Here is a 16,044-nt window from a genome sequence, read left to right as displayed (position 1 = left end):
GATGAACAACTTCTCTGTGGCGTCTACACTGTGTTCCTTACATGTGTGGGTTGGCATCCTCAAGAAGATGTTGGCTTTTTTTTCCTCAAATTCCTTTAAATTTAAAGTCTTTAAATTTAAAGTCTTTGATTTTTATTTTCTTTAAAAGAATAATTCATTTCAAACTTTCAAGCACAGTTGGTGCCTTTGTAGCAAAGTGACAACAAATGAAAGGGCACTGGACATCTGCACAGTTATGTTCACACCTTCTGATGAATTTAAAGTATATTACCAGCTTTACTGTCATCCACAGCAGGTTATGCACACTACACACATACATAGACACTATTAAACCTACCACACAAAGTCTACTTTACAATACTGTTGTGTGTCAAACTGTCATGTAAAAAAAGACCTCTTTAAACTCTAAAGTCTTGTGCGTCAGGAGAGAAGGACAGCAAAACATCTTCTAATATTAGGTTAAAAACAGGAGATTGGCTGAACAACATTGCGACATATTATATCATGTCTACAATGAAAATGATTATTCACAAATGGGAAACATTCAATCTGCCAATCTTCTCAGGAAAGGATGTTTCAGCAAGTTCAGCTCAAGTTCATACATACCATGCATTTCTGTTAAACTGTAAAAATCCCAAAAGCTACATATCAGACTCTACAGGCCTCAAGCAGCATGTTAAACATTAAAGTTCATGACAAGAAGATTAGGGCTGCATGGTGGCACGGGGTTAGCACTATGGCCTCACAGCGAGAAGGATGCTGGGCCGAGGCTTGGACGGTGGCCTTTCTGGGTGGAGTTTGCATGCCATAGGCGTGAGTGGTTGTTTGTCTCTGTGTGGCCCTGCGACCCTTCATTGGATGGATGACAACATTAGAAAAAGACTTGAGCAGTGTGATGCGTTTGGCAGGGGAAATTGCCTAAAAAAAAACATGGCAACATAGCTTCTGTTTACACATTTGTGTCTTAAATAAAATGCAAGATTGCAAGAAGTCTGTCTTTCAGACAGACGAGACCAAAGTAAAGATGCATTTCCACACAGCATGGAATAGAGTGCAAACTCTTCCTTCTAGCTGTAAAGCACAGCAGTAGGAGGATGATGGTCAGGGCTTGTTTCTGGCACAGGAACTGAATACCCTGCAGCCAATGAGTCAGCCATAAACTCCATTATTCTCGACCAATGTGAGGTCAAACTTGGCTCAAATTTGGTCATGCAGCACTTATCTCAAACATCACATCCATCAGAATAACTGAAAAAAATATCTTGTAATGATCCAAAGTTCAGACCTCAGTCTGATTAAACTCTCGAGCTGCTGTAGACGGTGCTGTAAAGCAGCGTGTGAGCCACAAATCCTCCATGATGACGTGAGACTGATCGTTTAAAACTGATCTCTTCAGCTTCCCCTGAAGTCCACGTCGTTCCAGCTGAAGTTCGAGCTGCTGAATCCCAGGTTGTAGTTAGTTTTTCACAAGCTGATTCTGCATTTTGGCTTTGTTTTTGTAAAATAAACACTGATGCAGCTTAGTATGGCAGACCTGATGTAAGACCTGATAAGAATAGAACAGAATAGAATAAACTTTATTGTCATTGCAACAAGTACAAGGAAATTTAAAGTGCCATTTCAGTTGATGCCTCATTCGTTAAATAAAACACAAAATAAAAAGATAAAAATAAAGATAAATAAAATACATAACCAACACAACAGTGTACCGTCTGCTGCCCCAGATCAAGCATCACACTTCTTGTGATGTTTGGTTTTATATTTACAGATAAAACCTTCATGTTAAAACAGGAAACTACTCTCTTTTCACGACTGCATCGAAAAAGTTACTGAGAAAAATCGACGCATCCACGACTCGACTTGCTTTGCTCGCAGTTTATTTGCACCATTGGTGCCGCACAAAGAGCAGATGGTGATTAATCACAGCAAACCTCTTATATTTATTTCCCATATTTACTCTTACCCCACACTTATCTAAATGTCAAGTGCTCTCAGACACTCCCTCATTGTCTCTGTGCTCGTGATCTGCAGCTGCTGCTGAGTTACCCACATCAGGAGATGGGAGTAGAGTTTGCACACATTCAGCAGCGTGACAAGCAAACTATTTTTTGCCTGTTTTTAATGATGAGATTTTTTTTTTTTCCCCCTATGTGTTAAATCTGTGTTGCATCCGACTTCTTTGGTCCTGGCTCCTGCATGGCATGTTGCTATGGAAACCTGAGGCAGCTCAAACTACAGATACTGGGACAGAGAGGATGGTGCGAAAGGGATTTAGAGCTTTAAATCCAGAGATTATAACTGTGAAGGTGAAGATGTATGTTTTGCAGGATAGGTTCATCCTGTTTCTTTCATGTGGAAGTGTTTGCTCATCCTCCACCCCATTACCATTCTTAGATTCCTCATCCTCAATGCACCTAATGTTGAAAGGCCTAACAAATCCAAGCCTGGTGTTTTGTCTCTGTTTTGTATTTATTTTCACCGTTTTCTCCCAAAGCCACGTCGGAGGCAGCAGCCACATTCATCTGGGTAAAACGAGCTTTTGTGATAAAGGGCAGATCGATGTTCCCTAAGGTTTTACTGCAGTGGTGCTCAGCCATCTCGAGCCGCGCTGCTCAAATAGGTAAACCGTTAAAGATGGCTCCACCACGTCTTGTCTGTCTGCTTTGTCAGCAAAGCTATTTGTGCTGTAAGGTTATGACACTTAGCCGCTACAACACAAAGCCACGCCGTCCGGACTCCTGGCAGGTTGCGTGGCAGAGAGGATCTTGAGCTGTCCCGGGTCGGTGGAAAGCTCTGAGATGCAGCATCGTGTGTTGCCACCGCCATGCAACGATGCAGCTTTATCCTTCTCAAAGACATCTTCCTGCTTTGCGTAGAGCACACGGCTGCTCCTCGTGCTTCCTCTCATCCCATCTCTATCTGTCCTCCACAGCAGTCACACCAAACTCACATTCGTGCAAAAACCTCCCAGCACACAGCTTGACATTTGGACTGGCAGACAATAAAGAGAAAAATGAACAGAATATGTCTTTACGCCAGCAGACACAGTCTCACACAGTGTCTGTCTTCACACACTTCTGCTGCCAAACATGCTTGTTTGCTCCTTGTTCTGCTCTGGATTGAGTCAGACTGGACAAAGAGCCTTTTTTTGGGGGGGGGGGGGGGGGGGGGGGCAGAGAAGAGACATTTCTGGGAGTCTGTCCGATTCTGTCACCCTCAGGAAGGAAGCCCACAGCATGCTGATCCCACTGGAGACAGTGGGCTTCTCTCTGGCTCTCTCAGCGTTGCTTCATACACTCTCTGGGTGCAGAGAAACGCAGGCGCTTGTGGTTTCACACACAATGCACATCAGAAAACCTCTGGCTCGAACAACGTGCTGCAGACAGGTGCTGGCTGGAGGCTGTGAGGGTTTCAGAGTTCAGGAGGCCATCGGTGGTTTGCTCCTGACTATTAAAGCTAATAAGTAGCAGCTTTTATGAGTTGTGTGTTCATCTCTATGTATTATGAAACATTGCAAAGAATCATCCTGCTGTTCATATTTTATTTTTAGACTAGATGCTAGAACGTCTTTTTTTCCCTCAATCTGTTCATCTGAGCCTCACGTTTAGCTTGCTGCAATTATATAGTTAAAATGAAATCACTGTTTACAGACAGGAATGGCCTCACAGCTTATATTACTTTAAAGAGCACAGGCTTTGAAGGAACTCACTCTCTAAGAGCCATTCTCCAAGAACTAAACCAACCTTTTTGATGATGATGATGCTAGAGGCGGTGAAGAGCCAAATAAGAAGGACATGTGGAAGTCAAGCTGCAGCTCTCCTCCTGCAGCCTCTTCCTTTTTTTTCCCCTTAAAAGCTTGTGCTTGTCCCTGTTACCCCCCCCCCCCCCCCACACACACACACACACATGAAATCAAACAACAGCATCCACACGCTCACCTCCTTCTCCTCTCACCACAGCCAAGGTGTGCGGTGACCATGGCAACAGACACCGCAGAAACTAAGCATGGCATCCTTTTAGAGGTAACGGAAGCCAAAGGCCCAGGTAAATAGGATTTTTTTTTTCACAGACATCTTGAAGAGACAGTGATAAAAAACTAAAAAACAAAAAAACACAACAATGATTAAAAGCTGAGCTAATTTTTCACTGTCTCTTTAAGAGCTGCGTGGTGTGGTGATGGGTTTGACTTGATAGTGGAGAGTTTGCAGAAGCCTTTCCTTGTGGTGTGCTGTGTCCACATCTCTCACTTCTTTGATCACAGTTTCCCTGCATTCCTTTGATCATTGCAAGCTCATAGGGCCATTTTCATAAAGAAAGATTGGATTGGCAGCACAAAAAAAGGCACAGTTGTTCATTAAAATCACTTTGAGAGGCTGCATTTGTGCACAATTACAATAAAAGACAGATTAGATTTCCATCTGACTGTTAGTTTGATGGAAATGAGTTACCAAAATAACGCAGCATTTTGTAGCATTATATCCTCCAAGAAGTGGCAGAGACCAAAAACAGAGCAAAAAGAGTCACTATTAGTCTTGTAATTCTTGCACTTCATTTAACTTTGCAGTGTTTTTCATCATACATGGGAAGCAAGAGTTAACCCTCCCATTAAATTGGCAGCAGCTCTGTGGAGTGCTGCCGCCGAGCCGTCTACTCTGCAGAAGAAGTGTCCTGGCTTGTTTCACGCATGAGTGTGTGAGCACGCCCGTGGCGGTGCATTATGGGCTTTGCCACTGCAAGGCCCTGATGCTAGGAGAACATGCTACAGGGAATCAGTGCTGCATCCTGATGCCAGTGGCTGCACTTAGGCTGAAAGTAGGGAGGTTCCATTGAAGACTTGGCAAACCACCAGTTTAAATAGTCAAAAGAAACAGAAAAAAAAGTTAAAAACCTTTTGCCTTTTGCACTCTGTAGTATATCCAAGTACTATGGCTGCAAGTTGGTCCATATATTAAAAATTCTGTCTACTTGTCTGTTATTCAGTTAGCGAGTCCATACTAAATATTCCCATCAAATATAATAAAACACTTCATTTCTCTTTCTTATATATAATTATAAACTGATTGTTTTAAGAGACCGTAGGAAAGAATAAGCTACTTACACGTTGCATATATATTCACATATTCTCCCCTATCATTGATTTCTATGATTCACTGCAACTTAACTTCCTGTACAGCCTCAAGTTAGATTCGACTTAATTAAATTAGATAATTTTTGATTAGAAATTACGATAATCTTTTTTTTTTTTTTTTCTCTGTCCTTACCGGTACGTTTTAGCCACACAACAAATCCAGTCGGGCTGTTCTCCCTTTCCCAGGCTGCTAAGCTAAGCTAACAGAGTGCTAGCACTAAAACTCTGGAGTAGATTTAGTCACAGAGAGGGAATAAAAACTTCTTTTCCAAATCACAAATTTGTTGTTTTAAAGAACGAAATGGAGAAAAGTAAATAATATTTTATTATTTGTAACATTATTTAGTGAAGATTAAATACACTCACAAGCGACTATATTAGGTCCACCTGTTTAATTACTTGTTAAATATCTTATCAGCCAATTAAATGGCAGGAAGAACAGGAAATTGAGACATTTAGACATTTTCACTCTGGTTCAACATTTAGCATAAACAAAATGAAAAAAATGGATCCGTCATGTCTTGCATCAGTAGCTCAGGTTGCTGGTGGTTTAGTGGTGTAGTGGATATTTTGTTGCCACACTTTGGAGCATTATTTAGCTGCAACAGCCTGTCTGAGTATTGCTGCTGACCATGTCCATCCATTTCTGAGCACAGTGTAGCATCTTCTGATGATACTTCCAGCAGGACGATGCACCATGTCACAAAGCTCACATCATTTCCAACTTCTTTCTGCAACATGACGATGAGTTCACTGTACTCCGGTGGCCTCCACATTCACCAGATCTACATCCAATAAAAGTTTTGGGATGTGGTGAAAAGGGAGATCCTCATCACGGCTGTTCAGCCGACAAATCTGCAGCAACCGTGTGATGATGTCGTTACAGACCAATTGTGTGTTTCCAACACCTTGTTGAAGAATTCAGACAGTGCAAAAAAGGGCTTCAACCTGGTAAAAGCAAGGTGGACCTAATAAAGTGGCTGGTAAGATTAAGTGGATTTTTGCGTGGGAGTGATCACTGAACAAGCTTCTCCCTGTAGGTAGAACCCGAGGGCCCAGACTGGAAAACATTTTAGAGTGACATGAATAAATGAAAATGAGATGAAGAATGACCAGACAGAGTAGCAGAATGAGCGCAAATAAACAGAGATTCATACAACAGATGCAAAGCAAGTACGAGATATTTAAAATGATCAAGAATCATCAGGAAGAAACAAAAAGCAAAGTGTCAGCAAAGTACACAAACGACACATGTAAAGCAGACAGTTCATCAGGTTAGCGCCGTCACAGTGCTCTGCTGGACGGAGGTCAACTTAACAGCTTAACTTGTGGAGGAGAATCTGTTCTTCCCCAGAGGAGACTTTGAAAAAGTTTCTCCTTCATATCCTTTCGGCACTGCTCCTCAGCTCCCCCTCTTCCCTTCTTGTGTCTCAGAACTCCCATTAGCTTAATGGCCCCTTTCTCCAATCTTCTTCCTCCCTCACCCTCTCCTCTGCTTCCTTTTCTTTCTTTCCCCCATCTCAAGCACAACTACAGTATCTAAAATTCCTATTTTTTTCTTTATTTTATCCTCTTCTTATCTGCCTCAAGCTCCTAGGTGGAGCTGGTTCAGTGGCTGTAAGTATACAAATGGAATGTCTCTTTTTCTTTACCGTGGAAAAATAAAGCTCGGGGTCAAAGGATGTAAGTGGAGAAATTAGTTTACTCCATCCTTTCCCATCATGCCTATAGTTCAGTGAGCTGCATGTGGAGTGAAATCTCACACCCGTTTCTACTTATAGCTCTGAAAGGGATACCCGCCGAGCCCTGAGAATGCCTGTCTGCACAGTGGTGTAGTGTAGCTCTGTAACCTCACCCACTCAGTTCATCCAGCAGACCTCCACAAGCACACAGACGCACACATTACAAATGCAGAAACAAAAGCAAAACACTCAGTCGTACATGCGTTGGCAGGCAGACATGCAGATTCCGAGGAATCACTGAGAAACTGGCTGTGTTATTTGTTGAAACTAAGATATCTGTTTGCATTTTTAAATAACACAAAGTCAATAAATCCCATCCTGTGGATCCTGTGGATCCTGTGGAGAGTACGGAGTGATGTTTTTGTACGCACTGTGTTTATAACTTCCAGGCATGGTAAGGTAAAACAATATGAGCTGAAAGTCCAAGGTTGATTCTTTTTATTTTTTTTCTTATGAGCAGCAGTCACTGTGTTTATACACGTGGCTGGTTTGATTAGATATGGCAAGCGTTGACTATTTTGTCTATTATTTTAAGTTTGACACGGGTGAAAAGATTACTCGGTGACAGATAAATTTGTAAATCTATGATTAGCCGTGATAAAGATTCAGGACTTGGACGGTCTTTTTTTTTTTTCCCTTAGCGTTTGTCTTTGACACTTCTTTGAAAATTGAGTAAGTATGACCCAAAGAGCCAAGGTTTCCTTCTCATTCCATCTGCTGTTTTACCTCATTTTCTTTTAACTTAAATCTACTACATTTCATTATCTGCTCAAACTTGCACATAAAAAAAAAAAAAATCACGTCATCATGCTCGTTATCTCGTCCGAGGATGAGATATAAAGGTTGATGATTTGACTGCATGTAGCTGTGGTTATTATCCAACTTTTTTTTTTTGCTGGCAGAGAGAAGACGACAGGGCAAATTCCAGCCCTTCAGACGACTGTTCGGGAAGAAGAAGAAAAGGGAGCCAAAAGGGTGCTTTGATGGGACAGAGCTAAAAACCAGTTTTTCCACTGGGGAAGTGTGCAATGGAGTTGTTTCTGACAATGAGGAGTCTAATCAAAATCTGAGGTTAGTGCTTAGATAATTGAAAATATTATGTTTCCTCTTCTTGTTTTATGGGAATTTATTGCAGCTGCAGGTTTCAGTTTCATGTAACCTTGCTTTGTTTTTTTGTTTTTTTATTTTATGTAAACTGAGCTAAAGCCTGGCTATCTAGTTTTACTTCCTGAAAGTCTTTAAATACACAGTTGTTAAAAAAGTAAAAGCTGTTACACACTGTGCAAATAGTATATGCAACGATCCCTGGTGTGGTGATAAAACTGCCGGCGCGTACAGAGGTCGTCAGTTTCATTGCGTAAAATGATTTGAGGAGTGACTCTGCTGCTTGGTCTTAGTAAATTACTCACTACAGGCATGCAAACACTTCTACAGGGAGTTGAATCCCATAGGATCTCGAGCTCTCTCACACGACAGCATCTTTATCCCTGAGGAGCCAGTGAAGGAATCTGGACTGGATCACAGCATGTCCCAGGAAAACGTTTCAGATAAGGTTCGGAATCTGCAGGTGAGCCTTGTAGAGATTTAACATTTCTACCCCTGTTCTGTGTGCATATGATGCGATCTTTTCTCTCTCTCTCTTTGTGGACACACAGAGGCAGATAGCACAAGGTATTAAGTTTGGCCAGAGGCCTCCTTCACTTCGGAAGAGTGAAGGAGATGAGGGCAGTTCAGACGAAGAAGAAGTTCCTCGGAGCCCTTTGAAGGTTTTAGCCCAGGTTGAGGCCGAGCCACCAAAGACAGAGCCGAAGGTGAGAAATGAAGTTCCTCTGAAGACCGTGGGGTTGTAGTTACATCCTTTCTACTATTTTACTTCTTAAAAAGTTCATAGAGGTGGTAAGGTAGTTTGTTTTATTCAGGAAAAAGAATTTAGGCAATATCTGCTGCTTCTGCTTCTTGACAATGCATCTGGAAAACTGATGCATTAATGGGATGAGCAGCAGAGCTGAGGATGTTGGTTGTGCCAATGCCAAGCAGACTGATATGAAAACCCCTCGCCACCAGGCCTGCTTGTACTGGTGTCAACAACGTGCACTGAGATCTAAACATGTGGAGAAACGTCATGTTCAGCCACGAATCCAGAGCGGGGGACATTGGTGTGAGGCGGCAACTCCCTCACTGGAAAAACACAAACACTGGAAGCAAACTCAGCATAGAGAGACATCAGTTGCAACCCCATCACTGCCCGGTCTGGGACCAAACTATCCATCATGGTGATAACACTCATCAGACAGCACCTCCTGAATCTGGGAGTGGATAGTATGGAACAACTTGACTGCAGTGCTGACCTCAACCCTGTTGAAAACTTCTGATATCAGCTTGGGCTGACTTGCAGCAAATGCTTGTTGGAATCTATCCCAAAGCAAGTGTGTGGCCTAGCTGGTGACCAGTGTGAGGAGGAGGAGCAAGGCCGTTGTGTCTGTATACGACTCCTCTATACGCTACAGCTGAAAAAAATAATACATTAAAACTTCCTTTTTATTAGTTTGTGCAAAAACATTTTTACCCAATTCCTTTATTACCCAAAGTGCATACTTCTGCAAAAAGAGGATGACATACGCGCCTGGTGAGCTGACAGACCCTGTTTTCCCGACTGTATTCCTCATGCTGTGACTGTCTGAGTATGTGCTTATTGGTATTAAGGTGTTTTTGTCAGATACCTGGACTGCCCTTGGTGGGGCAGTGTAGAGACTCTTCTTTTTTTTCCCCACTCAATCACGTGTTTACCTCATATTTTCTTTCCAACCTGCAGAAACGGTGCACTGCGTCTAGCTGCGCTGCGTCTGTAGCTGCGCTGCGTCTGTAGCTCCTGTTGGCGTTTTTGTTCTATTGTGTCTGACCACTCTGGTCAGGTTGTACTGGAAATGATATTTCTTTGAACTGGGACACCAGTTCATTAACATAAACTTCTGATGCTGATATGTAGTCTACTCTAAAATGTTCCATGAAACTATTGATGGTGAGATTTCATGGTCTTCAGATCTAAATACATGCTCTGTTTCTGCGTAACAACACCAGGTCCAAGGCGCTCAAGCATCCGGGCAGCACAGCACTCCAGTGAAGTCTCCGAGGTCCAAACGAGTTCTTCCACCGACCGGTACGATAGAATCCATCAACCTAGATGCCGTCCCTCAGTCTGTTCCTCTCTTAGACAACGCCGCCGCCAAGCATAAGCTCTCTGTTAAACCTAAAAACCAGAGGATTTCCCGCAAACACAGACGGTTCACGCAGGTGAGTCGGGGGTAAACCTTGAGTTTCCTCAGATGAGTTCCCATTTATTTGGTGACATTTCTCACCATCTGTTTGGAATTAAATAATTACAAAAACTAATCCTACTCCGACATTTTCTAGGACCTCCAGGAGGTATCCATTCCTGGAGTGGTGCAAGAAGACCTGGAGGCAGCAGGCATCTCCACAGATGAGCAGCGCAGAGCATCTGTTGATGAGTCCAGAGAAGGCTTGAAGAAACAGAAACTCCATGAGGCAGAAAGACAGGAAGCAAGAAGGAGGAGGGAGGTGGAGGAGCAGAGGCTCCGAGGGGAGGAGGAGGAGAGAACGAAGAGAGCCGAGGAGCTGAGGCTGCGTGAATTGGAGGAGGAGAGGTGTCGTAGAAAACAGCAGGAAGATGAAGAGAAGAGGATGAGAGAGGAGGCAGAAAGGAGGAGGAGGGAAGAAGAGGAGGAAAGGAGGAGACGGGAGGAGGCTGAGAGAAGGAGGAGGGAGGAGGAGGAAGGCAGGATCAGAGAGGAGGAAGAAAGGAGGCGGCGAGAGGAGGCTGAGAGACGAAAAAGGGAGGAGGAGGAGGAAAGAAAGATCAGAGAAGAGGAGGAACGAAGGAGGCAAGAGGAGGAGGAAAGGATGAAGAAGCTGGAAGCAGAAAGGAGGACGCGACAAGAAGAGGAGCGCCGTCGGCGAGAGGAAGAAGAGAGGAGGCGACTGGAGGAGCAGAGAAAGAAAGAGGAAGAAGAAAGGAGGAGGAGAGAGGAGGAGGCGAAGAGGCAGCAAGAGCTCGAAGCAGCGAAGAAGAGGAAGAAAGAAGAAGACGAAAGGAAGAAAAGAGAAGCTGAGAAGCAGAGGATGCAGGAGATGGAGGAGAAGAAACTGGAAGCAGAGGAGAGGATGAGGAAAGAAGAGAAGAGGAGGATGTCGGTAGAGGAGGCTGACGGGAGCTTTGAGGCACAAGAGAAGAAGAGGAGAGCTGAGGAGCTTCGCTGGAAGGAGATGGAGGAGAGACAGAGGCCGTTCTCTTTTAAAGTCTCTTCTGGAGAGAAACAGATTCTCTTCCAGAAAGTCAACCTGACGCCTGTTACGCCGACCCACCAGAGTGCCCCTGTTGCCGATCAAAGACAAGGAGCAATGGCTTCCTCCCCCGACGGATCAGACTCCCCCAACCTGCCAACATCTCCGTATGTCCCCCACACAGCCATCCTGGTGACAGGTGCCCAGCTATGTGGGACAGCTGTCAATTTAGACCAGATCAAAGACACCGCTTGCAAATCCCTGCTGGGTTTGGGAGAGGATAGAAAGGCCCAAGGCACGCCACCGGTGAAGAGCAAGACCTCGCCAGACCGCAAATCAGGAAAAACCAAGTCCCTCAACGAGTCTGCGGTCTCTACAGACCAGTCCGGCGCGGCAGTGCTGGCTGAATGGGCGAGCATAAGATCGAAGATATTCAAGGGAGTAGAGGATGGAAAGTATGACGAGTACCCGGATCCTGTTAACAAGCATCCGCCTCAGCCCAGCGGTGACGAACAGTCTCCGTTTGCTCATTCTAACCTCAGAAAGACCATGTCTGCCAGTGCAAAGTTCTCCATCACCCCTGCGAAGAAGAAGTTCGGTGATTCAAACAGGAGCTCTGAGGTATTTGGTCCTGATGAAAAGGAAGTAGGAGAGGAGGCTGCTCAGGCCGACAGCTACACTGCAGCCTCCCCGGCTCCAGTCAGGAAGTCTCAGAACAAGACGAGTAAAACGGTCCGAATCGCTGAAAGAGGATCGGATGAGTGTATGTTTGCCAAAGACCTCCCTTCATTCCTGGTTCCGAGCCCTGGAGAGAGACCCGACGGGCTGGAGTTAAAGAGCCGACTTCAGAGCGAAACAGAGACTTATGAGAGCAAAGAGGAGGGAGATGAGCAGGGACTGGACAGCGATGACAAACCCTCTCCATTTGGCATAAAGCTGAGGAGGACTAACTACTCTCTGCGTTTTCACAGCGAACAGTCAACAGAGAAAAGGAAGAAACGCTACAGTGCTGGGGACAGCTTTGATGGCGTCCCTTCACCCCTAACCCCCATCGAGCCCGACTCCGATGCCTCTTCCGTCTTCTCAGAAAAAATGAGTCCCACATCGCCTCAGAAAGAGGGAACCCTTAGCAAGTACTTACACACATCTGCCTCCCCCGCCATAACCCGAGGTAAGCAGGGTAAATCCACCAGTCCAACTCCGCACCAGGAAGGGGAAAAAGTGCTTTCCAAACCACCCTTCCACAAAAGACCAGCAACCTCACCCAAGCCTTCTAGTGCAGTCCCAACACCACCTCCATCTCCGCTACCTAAGGTAGCCCCCAGATCCCCCTGTGATGATATGAGCCACAGGATGGGGGATGTGGACTCACCAAGCCAGGAGCAGGCTGGGAGGAGCGAGGAGCCGTCAGCAGTGGCCCAGTTGCACCGGACTAGCCAAGGCCAAGGTCAAGGGGAAGATGAGCCAAAAGAGAAGCGATCATTCTTCCCCTCCATTAACATCCCCTGGAGAGAGAAGACCGACCGAAAGACCGAGCTCATCAAGAGAGGTTAGTGTCTTGGAGTTTGTTGTTGGTGGCTTTGGATGTAACGAGATGGGAAATGGACTACGGATACTTTCAGTTTGACTGACAACTCATTATGTGTTTTAGTTTAAAAAGAACTGAATCGGTTCATCATAAACTGAGTTACGCTGTTTCCTTCTGAGATCAAGTAACTCCTAATCTGTGCCTCACCTTGCAGACAAGCCATCCTTACAGAGCAGACACTCACTGGACAGTGCAAAGGTCCAGGAGAAGGAGGCCGGACCTTTATGGATCACACTGGCTCTGCAGAAGCAGAAAGGCTTCAGGGAGCAGCAGCAGAACCGCGAGGAGCGTCGAAGCCAAAGAGAAGCCAAACTGGCAGAGAAGCAAGCCAGAGAGCGAGACAGCGTGTGTGACCCAGATCCCTCCTTACCTACTGTCTGATCATCCCCCTAACATACTTTTATCATCCCTTAGAAATGATCACAAAACCTGTTTTGCAGGCTTCACTGGTGAGTCCCACAGACAGCAAAGGGAGTGGGAGTACCAGTCCTTCTTCCAAACCTCAGACGCCAGAGGAGCTCAAGAGGCCAGACAGCCTCCTAGGACGATTCGATCGTCGAGAACACCTGAAAAAGGCCAACACTTTACCAAGCTCCGTCACTGGTAGGACCCTGCACGTGCAAAGATACATTAGCATGAATTTTCTCTTGAATTTTAAAAATGCCAAAATCCTGATCAGTGGAAGTTCCTCCTGGAAGTTCATCCTTCCAAAAAAAATGGTCTAAAAAAGCATCTGTATTGCAAAAAAAAACAGATGTACGCTTAAATCCCATCTTTCTTTGTCATTTCAGTTGAAATCGCAGACTCTACACCATCGCCACCTTCCGTCAAAGACGTGTCAAAGCGCTTCCCCTCCAGCGACTCTCCACAGGTGTCCACGGAGCCTGCCTGGCTGGCTCTGGCCAAACGAAAGGCTAAAGCCTGGAGCGACTGTCCTCAGATCATCAAATAACATCCTCAACCCAAGTTTCACAGCCTGCATTGAGACTGCTACACTGCCCATGGACTCTGAAGCACCTGGAGAGTCACTCCTTACCCCAACACCCGAACCCCACGCCATCAAGATGAAAACTCCTGACTGTGAAACAAGTAAACCACCACATAACACCTTCATACACGGGCTGCTACTACCAACATGTTAAAGTGTGCTTCACATACAAGTATCCCAACACTGCAGCACAGATATATGTAAACAATTGTCGCGAGCATGCATATATTGTATACACATGCAAAGCAAATGTCCCCTAAAGAAAAGTCCTCAGCAGCCAATCACAACCATGGCTAAATGTTACAGTCTGTAACCTCCACACCTCCTTTTCTTCTCTTTGCTATGGAGAAAAATGTGTCACCATAGTTCATTCATTCCTTCCCTATGCCGCTTCGTCCTATTCAGGGTCACGAGGCATGGTACACTCTGGACAGGTCGCAAAGTCTATCACAGGGATAGTTGTAAATTAATAAAATTTGCTCAACCCGACATAACACAGCAGTGTTGAATCAACAGAGGGAATCTGTCCGAATCGTGTTTTAAGGGCTATCAGTCAAATCGAGAACTCAGCGCGACTGTGTTTCTGGACAGCTGATGGAAGTGTTACAGGCATTCTTCTTTGCTCTTCTTGGTATTATTTATGGAAAACAGATTTGTCTGCACAGAAGATATATTGTATGTTTTTTTCTGAGCCTTGTTTGTCATGTAAAAAGACACCTTTTTTTTTTTTTTTAAAGGAAAGTTTGAAAACTTGTGTAACAATTCTCACTGTGTCCGTGATGACTGTGACAGCTGTTCGAGAGGCTACTGTATGTAAGAATTGGTCATGATCAGAAATCCTAGGTGCTCCTAAACACAGCACTGAAGAAGAAAAACAAAACAAAACAAACAAAAAAAACATATGCAGACCTCATTCTCCCAATAACCCCCAGCTGCAGCCTGGAGAATGGGGCGTGGCTGGATATTGGGCGGGGTTGGATATCCAAATGGGCAGGGTTATATGTCAAATGGGCGTGGTTAGAGTTAGGGTTTATCCCCTAGACTGTATATTGAGGTGGACGGAGCCTCCGTGACGTCCCCCATAGGTTTCTGAAGAGCTGAATTGAAGCTCAGTGGGTGGTTCCTACTATCGCCATCTTGGCAGGGGCATGCGCGTCGTCTCACCCGGAAAATAGAAATATATATGTCAAAGAGGTGGAGCTGACAGGGGTGCTGTGAGCGTCACAGCGGATGATTGACATCGAGCGAACTCTGAGCTGCCTGTAGCTAAGAGCTAACCGAGCTAACCCGGAGATAACAGGAGCTAACCAGCTAACGGAGGTAAGTGGGCTAAAGCTAAGTCACGTTGTTAACCGGCTAAAAACTGCGGTCGTTCTACGTTCTTCTTACTTGAAGCGGGACATTGGTACCTGTCAATCAAAAGGACACGCCCCTAAATATGCCAAACTTTGAGATTAAATTACTATTAAATGGCCGAGTTAGAAAAAAATTCTCTCCCCCCACAGTTATCATGAAGGTAAACCTGACCTATTAAACCGAAAATGGATTTTTGAACCAGGCTGTAAACATGTTTATTTCTGCTGTGAAGTTGGTCTTTTTAACATGGGAGTCTATGGGGATTTGCTTTGTTTTGGAGCCCCTAGTGGATGAAGGGGGAACTGCAGTTTTATGCACTTCCGCATAGGCTTCACTTTTAACCGCCAGAGGCTCCGTCTATCTTTCTTATACGGTCTATGGTTAATACGCATCTGCGGGGTTGGACAATATCCAGCCCCGCCTCATTCTCCAGGCTGTAGCCAAGACCCTCTGCATCCTCCTGGATTCTTTGCTTTGCTCGTGGAAACAGACACACCTGCTTCCTGTAACCCTACGAATATTGTAGTCATCCTCCTGTAACACACTGGTGTCTGTAGGTTTTTGCCATCACTTTTTAAATGTGATCTTACAAAATGTGAGCATTTCCTTTGTGGAAACAGCCTCCTTTCTCGTCTCCCGCCACTCACTCACACACTCAATGACCTCTAAGTACTGTACATAAGTCAGAGGTGTTCCCGGGACTTTGCTCACCTACTGGACGCTACGGCTGAGTCACTTTGTCATTTTGTTTCTAACTTTGGTCGTGCACAATAGTGTAGTGTACGCAGTGTTCCATGTAACAAAAAAAAAAAAAAAAGAAAAAAAAAAAGAAAAGAAAAATGTTTGATATTATTTGCACTTTTTTGTCCCACTTAGAGATTCATGAAAAAAAGTTCTTAAAGAGATTCAAAATGTTATGAATAATGTAAATTAAATACTGATG

At 44.7% G+C, this 16,044-nt stretch overlaps 1 protein-coding gene across 1 annotated transcript; it reads left to right on the top strand.

The window, feature by feature from the left end:
• Positions 1–7,860: 7,860 nt before the first annotated feature.
• On the top strand, positions 7,861–15,954 carry cracd (capping protein inhibiting regulator of actin dynamics). Its single transcript, XM_079244488.1, has 8 exons — positions 7,861–7,941; positions 8,305–8,437; positions 8,526–8,681; positions 9,949–10,161; positions 10,282–12,718; positions 12,912–13,102; positions 13,198–13,360; positions 13,549–15,954. The coding sequence occupies exons 2-8, from the start codon at positions 8,396–8,398 to the stop codon at positions 13,707–13,709; spliced, it is 3,363 nt and encodes a 1,120-aa protein (XP_079100614.1). The 5' UTR covers positions 7,861–7,941; positions 8,305–8,395; the 3' UTR covers positions 13,710–15,954.
• The last annotated feature ends 90 nt before the right edge of the window (positions 15,955–16,044 follow it).

This window comes from Telmatherina bonti, assembly GCF_933228915.1.
Source record: "Telmatherina bonti genome assembly, chromosome: 8".
Classification (NCBI taxonomy): Eukaryota; Metazoa; Chordata; class Actinopteri; order Atheriniformes; family Telmatherinidae; genus Telmatherina; species Telmatherina bonti.
This window is presented reverse-complemented; position numbering and strand designations above follow the sequence as displayed.

Bases quoted from the DNA above. Each gene is read 5' to 3' on its own strand.
- cracd (XM_079244488.1), top strand. From the start codon at position 8,396: ATGTCCCAGGAAAACGTTTCAGATAAGGTTCGGAATCTGCAG. The intron at 8,682-9,948 runs GTGAGAAATGAA...TAACAACACCAG, and splicing joins CACCAAAGACAGAGCCGAAG to GTCCAAGGCGCTCAAGCATC. The intron at 13,103-13,197 runs GTGTGTGACCCA...CCTGTTTTGCAG, and splicing joins AAGCCAGAGAGCGAGACAGC to GCTTCACTGGTGAGTCCCAC.